The following is a 7,213-nucleotide window of genomic DNA, read 5'->3' on the forward strand; positions in this document are numbered from 1 at the left end:
ATTTGAGAAATCTGGTCACCTCAGCTTTTGAAAGTTTTTTTAATGAACTGATTCAATCCAAATTAATCAAACGAACAAAAGCCTTACAACGTTTTGGTACTTTTTACAATAAATAAACAGAAACTTACAATGTTAGTACCAGCAGCACCATTCCATGCTGTGGAAAACCTCCAATGTCCACTAATTAAGACAGTATGAAACTATTGATGAACCGTGTATAAAATGACCTAAACCGTTTAAAAACTATTCAAGATGACATTTCAAGACATAAATTTCTACTGAAAATATGACTTTTCACCTGTTTCTCTACGAAACGTTTCTCTTCTGATGGACTCCATGTTGTTTGGAGAAAAAGGTTTTCCTACAACTCCACCCCGACATGTTCCGTGTCTTTTACAAGTCCCAGGCGACCTCTTTAGACAACAAAATAAGTTAATTTAGCGCTATGAAAGGGCTGTGAGATATTCAAGTTTACAAAGATCTTATAAAAGAGGATAAATTTGAACTACAGGTCGAATTTCCTCAACACTCTTTATAAACGTGCGGCACGAACGCCATCTTGTGGCGGAACGTTACGTCATGGTGCTGCAGGATGAGTTTCACGTACAAAACAAATAAAAAGCAAGGCGGGAGAAAAGTTTTAAAATCATCCAAAAGATATAAACCGATGCTTATAGGTTTATGGAGGTTGCGTTGAAGTACCCAAGAATAAGAGGAGCTATTTTTACTGTACTGTCCCTGTGATGATGACTAACGAGAGGCGTGTTGAGGGCGGGATCAGGTCCACGACCTGGATTTAGACGCATAGACAGGAAGCCGTCTGACGCTGATTTCAAAATAAAAGCTCTCTTTGCCTAAACGAGCCCGCTGTCAGGTGTGCGGAAGTGTCAGAGAGGCTCTCTATCCTTTTTGGTCAACATTTTTGCACTAAAAGATGAAAAGTGACATGACATCTTTAAAGATGTGCTAATTAGATTGTCAGAACAGAATATATATCTGAATGCAAACCATTGTTTAAAAATGCTTTTGAAAAAAACAAAATCCTTTCACATCTGTTAGATTCAGTTTATTTATATAGCGCAAAGTCACAACAGAAGTCATCTCAGGGCACTGAACAGAAACATTTATATATATATATATAAAATAGGTTAATGGCATTAATTATCTGACAAGCAGACTGCTTTGAGTTTAACTTCATTGCAGACTCTCATCTTGAGCAAGCATGAAGGCGACAGTGGAAAGGAAAAACTCCCTCATGAGGAAGAAACCTCCAGCAGAACCAGACTCAGGACAAGCGGCCATCTGCTTCGACCGGCTGGGTTTGAGAGGAACAGGAAGGAGGAACAGATACACAACGGCAGGTCGAGAATCACAAGTTAAGATAGAAATAATTTCAAATGAAAACTGTTCAGTTGTACAATTTTATCTTAAGAAATTAGGTCAATTATAATTAATAATTAATACATTGTTAGGAAAATATGGAACAATAGGATATGTAATATAAGATGGAGCTAGGCTGTTGATAGCCTTGTAGGTTAGAAGTAAGAGTTTGAATTCAATTCTGGATTTGACAGGGAGACAATGGAGAGAAGCTAAAACTGGAGAGATATGATCTCTCCCACTAACTCCAGTTAAGACTCTGGTAGCAGCATTTTGGATTAACTGAAGACTTTTTAAATATAACCAAAATATTCCATGCTCAATAATCCAGGTATACAATCCAACATTTTTCAGTCAGGTCATCTGGACAGTTATTGAGCATGGACTTTGTTATTTTCAACCAGTTTGACAAGACTGTCAACAAGGAAGAGGGCCAGCAATGGAGGAGGGGGCATACCAAAGAGACCATCTAATCACAAGCAGAACTGGTTTGTTCCACTTTGGAGTAAGCTGTTGGGGGAAGAATCAGTTTTGTGTTGTGTGTTTCCTTGACTGATGAAGCCTTCTGGATCGAAGGCAAAACTTTTCAGCACAAAAAAAAAAAAGAAACTGTCTAGATGACCTGACTGAAAAGTGTTGGGTCACCTGGATAGTTTTTTTTTTTCTGAAACGTTTCACCTTCCATCCGGAAGGCTTCATCAATCAAGGAAACACAACATAAAACTGATTCTTCCCACAAACAGCTTACTCCAAAGTGGAACAAACCAGTTATGTAGGTGCTAAGATGGTGTTTTGTCACGCCCCCTCCTCCGATGCTGGTCCTTTTCCTCATCAACAGTCATGTCAAACTGGTTCATCACCAAAATAGTCCATGCTCAATAAACCAGGTATACAATCCAACTTTTTAAATATGTTTTTGGACACCCAGAAACCCTGACTGAAACTCCTCAACCAGATTATTTATGCTCAGATGTTCATGCAACTGACCTGCAACTATTTTCTCTAGAATTTGAAAGTTTTAGGTCTGTAATTTGTCAGCATTCCTAAATCATTATCAGGTTTCTTAAGTAAATGTTTAATTACCATACCATACCAATTTATTTATAGAGCACTTAAAACAGCAACAAGGCCAACCAAAGTGCTGTACAAAAGAACCAAACATGCACAGCAGACAGGAAAACATAAAATAGAAATACAGATACAAATCGGTCTTTTGCAGACACGTGACTTATGCACTTCCGGTCGCCATATTGGGGGGTTACGCAGATACCGGTTCAGGTAAACAAAGTCCGTGGTAAACAGTGATAAGAACGATGACATCTGCAAAATGGAAAGTAAATATAAAAATGAGAAGAAGCCGTATAGAGATAAACTCAACGCTGAAGCCAGAGACCGTTATATGGCGAAGTTAACGTCAATTAACAACGTTGATCCATACGAGGTAGCAGCTAAGGCATGGACGTCCGAACCAGGGCTACTTCCACCAACAACAAATATGGACATTATTTGCTATCTTGTAAATGGTGTCAGTGCCTACACATTTGACGAATTTCGGAACTATAAGTCCTTGGAGGCTCATGGGCTGTTCACCAATGGTTGGGTGCAAGATTTATATTCATTTAAACCTGAAGGATGCACCAACACTGTGGTCACAGCAAAGGTAAAACACCCTAAACATAACATCTTAGTCATCTTAGTCAAAGTTATACACATGTTGTCACTTCACTGCTAGTTTAAAGACACAAGTTGGGTATGTGTGTATATACACACATATTAATTTATGTGAGTTTTGTGTGTCTGCATAAACATATACGTATATTACCTGTAATCCATACTTTAACTATAAATCCAAGCAAATACACATACATTTTCACAAATATGTGAGGTTAGAATAAGTGGAGGTTGTGTATCTCAGTCAGAACATGAATTTACATCTCAAAGCAACACATTAATCTTAATATATTGTATATGATGTTAGAACATTTTACTCTGAAGTCTGTATTACAAGTAATTTTTACTCTATTTTGTGTGTTTTTTTAGGTGATGCACTCCCAACGCTTGCGAGAAGCACCACTCAAGCCTTGGGCAATCCTAAATTCTTCTGGGGCTATATTGTGTGCTCATTGCACCTGTATAGCGGGCTTAGGAGAGTCATGCACACATGACTTTCAGTTGTGTGGGTCTGCAGCTTGCACCTGCACAGGAAGAGACATGGTTTTGTTCTTCATGCACCAGTAAGATGTGAGGCACATACTTTGCTTAATAAAGATGGCTTGAACAAATGAGAAGCTTTTGTAATTTTATTTTTATGCAAGATATATTTGATATGTTACATTTTTTTAACCTTTGTTCTGCATCACGACAGGTAACAATTAAGAACCACCAAAATTCAATATGTGGATGTAAATCTTATGACAACAGTTGAACATTTTGTATGTTTATTTCATTTCATTGTGTCATAAATCATTAACAGTAACTGTCACATTATTTAATTACAGTTGGGCAAAGATTTGTAAATGCACAACACACTGTAACCACTTTATCTAAAAGCGTTACATCCTCACACTCACATGGCAGTATCAGAGAGATTGGCATTGTACCTGACAAGATCTTATACTTTTGACATACATTTCCAATCACCCTTTCAACATGGATTCTCAGATGTGCTATTTTTCTAGTTTCCTCCACGTTTTTTGCATCTAGCTGACACATGCCTTTTGTAAAAGCAGGGAGTTTCACCTCAGCACACAACATCCCAACATGTTCTTGAATATCAAAACCTCTGTCAGCCAAAACAATGTCCCCTGGCAACAATTTATCAAGAAATCCACTATTAAGTGTGATATGCTTGTCACTTGTACGCCCCCCCCATCCTTTGGACAAAAAACAGATGGCTCCTCTGGGTGTAATTCCTATCAGGTACTTCATGGTGTGGTTGTGCTTATAACTTGAAAACATCTGGGCCCGGGCTTTGACATTAGATGGTCTCTCTGTAAAAATTTCAAAGCAATCAATAATCACAGCAACCTTATTTCCAAATGAATGCACAAACTCGTGTGGCATAACTTTACGCAATGTGTCTCTGTCTGGCCACACAATAGAAGGTTGCAGGATTGTATATAATTGTGACACAGTATCGCTGAAAGCCCTGTAGACAGTACTAGGTGAAACAAAAAACAGATCAGCAAGGAGATAAACAGGTACATCGAGTCTTAGCCGCATACATGTCAGAAGCAGCATTTGATATGGTGTGAGAAGTGTCTTTTTGGGGTTTGTGACAGAAACCAGCAGTGACAGTATTTGCATGAAGGTTTGAAGATTAGGCAGTCCTGTATAATGTCTTACTTTATCATTGTCATCTTCGGAAAAAAAGCCATCACTGAACTTAACTCTGTTCACCTGCTGCCTCAGTTCTCCATTTTCTTCTCTGAGTCTATTTATTTCTGCCGACTTAAGGGCACATGCTTCACATTCAGGGATGACAGTCCCCTGTTCAGCAATCTGTTCAGATTCATCAGTCGGATCTGAAACGCATTCCAGCTGCACCTCAGCAAACAGATCAGCCTCCTCCAGGACATGATGGCCACAAACGTCTTCATCCTGCTGCGCCACTAACTCAGCTTCCTGTGATGTGCTGTTACGTTGCTGGTCTCGTTTACGTCGTCTTGCATAGCGTGCTGCGTCAGTCGGTTTAACGTCAGTGTGACCCAGACGTAGAGATGGAGCCCAGTCCGCATCACTTTCCATCATCTCATAAGCTGGCTGACCTGCAATCACATAGAGATGACAGATGAATGACAGATGACAGCTGTGATATGTCAAGACAGATCTTAAATCCTGCTAGTTGTTCTGGCTTATTGCTATTTTAGCCCTGGTTTAGTTCAGACTTAGACAGTATTTTTAGTCTAAATCTGACTTAGCTCTGTTTTCAGACCTAGTTCATTATTCGTTTATTTAAGTACGTCTTGTATATAAATAGGATATAAATAAAGTACTTATAGATAACTGTAGCATCACAGAATAATAGAGAAACAAAGCATTAAATAAAAAATCAGCTTACCTTTATGAAAATGCAGTGAACAAACACGCATGTTCGCTGATATCTGATTGAATGTGATCTCCTTGCGCCTGACAGCTGCAACCCAGGCCAACCTGCGTCTCCTGCTTAGATCTTCCATTTGCTGTCCACGGTCTTTTCTATAGACGGGAAACCTGAAAAACTTTATGCCAAAGTGTCCTGTTTTACTCGAACAGCCTTTTATGCAACACCAACGAGCCATTTTTGAATTTAAAAGCACACTCGGCTTAAGGTGGAAAAAGAACTGAAGCTAACTCGGAAAAGCTACGCTGCTATCAGTACTGCTCACGACGGTAATCCCCCCAACATGGCGCCCAGCATAGGCGTGACGTCACGTGCAAAAGACCGATAGCAGCAGAAGCTAACTAAAATGGCCAACAGAGTAGAGAACAGACCGGACCAAAACAAATCACACCGTGTTAAAGGCGAGAATAGAAGTGGGTCTTCAAGCGAGACTTAAAGACTGAGAGTGTGGGAGCCTGCCGGACACTCAGTGGCAACTCATTCCACAGTCGTGGACCTGCAACAGAGAAAGCCCTGTCACCTCTGAGCTTACGACGGGTTTCTGGGACTGAGAGAAGCATCTGGTCTGCTGACCTCTGAGAGCGCGGTGGGACATATGGCTGCAGAAGATCAGTGAGATAGGATGGGGTAGAACTGTTCAGTGATTTAAAAACCTGTGGAATATAACCATTCATTAGAGACAAATTAAACAGATCCAAAATGTGAATATTAATATGGGGAAATACCTCTTTAAACAGTCTGGTTTGGAGGGGATCAAACAAACATGTTGATGATTTGGATGAAACTATTGTTTTTGACAATTCAGAGAGCTCAACAGGACAAAAAGTCCAACCATAAATCAGGTTCTAGTGACATTTCTAAAGCTGCCTCATCTCTTTTGGGATTGAACCCAGGACCTTCTTGCTGTGAGGCAACAGTACTAACCACTTAGCCATGAAGCCATTACTGCTTATAGTTGTAGGGATACTATAGGGATCCTTTTGGTCAATGAGCTGATAATCATTTTGATATATTTTTTTAATAGATAAATAAACAAACAAGAAACAATCAAATTTATATTTGAATTTAAAGTTAAAAATGTTCACTTTTAATGAGCATATATTATTCTGCTTGATGTGTGTTAAAAATATCCAAAATGTTGATGTGTGTTAAAAAAAATATCCAAAAACTAAGGTTTAAATTGTGTTGTGCATTATTTAAAATCTGGAATGAGTCTTCAAAATTAACATTCAGCAATCGTTTATAAACCCGGATGTTAACACACTTATTTTGAAGCCATTTCCGGAAATCTTCTTCTTGAGTTTATTTCATGAAAACAACTTGACCCAGTTTGAATGTAATTCAGTCACAGGGATACCCGGATTACAACAAGTGGATTTGACAACCAACAACCCGCGGACAGAACCAGTAAGTCATTTTTTATTCCAACTAAACATACGTAATCCTAAAAATACGAACTTGAGTCTTATCTCTTGCCGTAGTTTACCGTGGCGGACTCTTAAGGTTGTTGAACTTTAATGAATTATCGCGGGTTTTCAATGTTGATTTTCAGTTTTCTCGAGAGATTATGAGACAGAGTTTGAAGACTAATTTCTGTATCTTGCTGTGTTCCGGTTACAGATGAAAGTAATTAGGAGTAATATTTGATTTGGGGAGGAGGAGGTGGACAGCTGCTCTCTGAAGGTCCTGATCATGACGGAGTCCTCCAAGCCGCCTTCAGGGTGAGTCTGT

General features: G+C 39.2%; 1 protein-coding gene across 1 annotated transcript; it reads right to left on the reverse strand.

The window, feature by feature from the left end:
* Positions 1 to 3,729: 3,729 nt before the first annotated feature.
* LOC119410178 lies at positions 3,730 to 5,768 on the reverse strand. The gene is made up of 2 exons (XM_037677090.1): positions 5,441 to 5,768; positions 3,730 to 5,147 (listed from the first exon to the last, which is right to left on the reverse strand). Exons 1-2 carry the CDS (start codon positions 5,658 to 5,660, stop codon positions 3,865 to 3,867), a joined length of 1,503 nt encoding a protein of 500 aa, XP_037533018.1. The 5' UTR covers positions 5,661 to 5,768; the 3' UTR covers positions 3,730 to 3,864.
* Between the last annotated feature and the right edge of the window lie 1,445 nt (positions 5,769 to 7,213).

This window comes from Nematolebias whitei, chromosome 5 (genome assembly GCF_014905685.2).
Source record: "Nematolebias whitei isolate Nwh7 chromosome 5, NemWhi1, whole genome shotgun sequence".
NCBI lineage: Eukaryota > Metazoa > Chordata > Actinopteri > Cyprinodontiformes > Rivulidae > Nematolebias > Nematolebias whitei.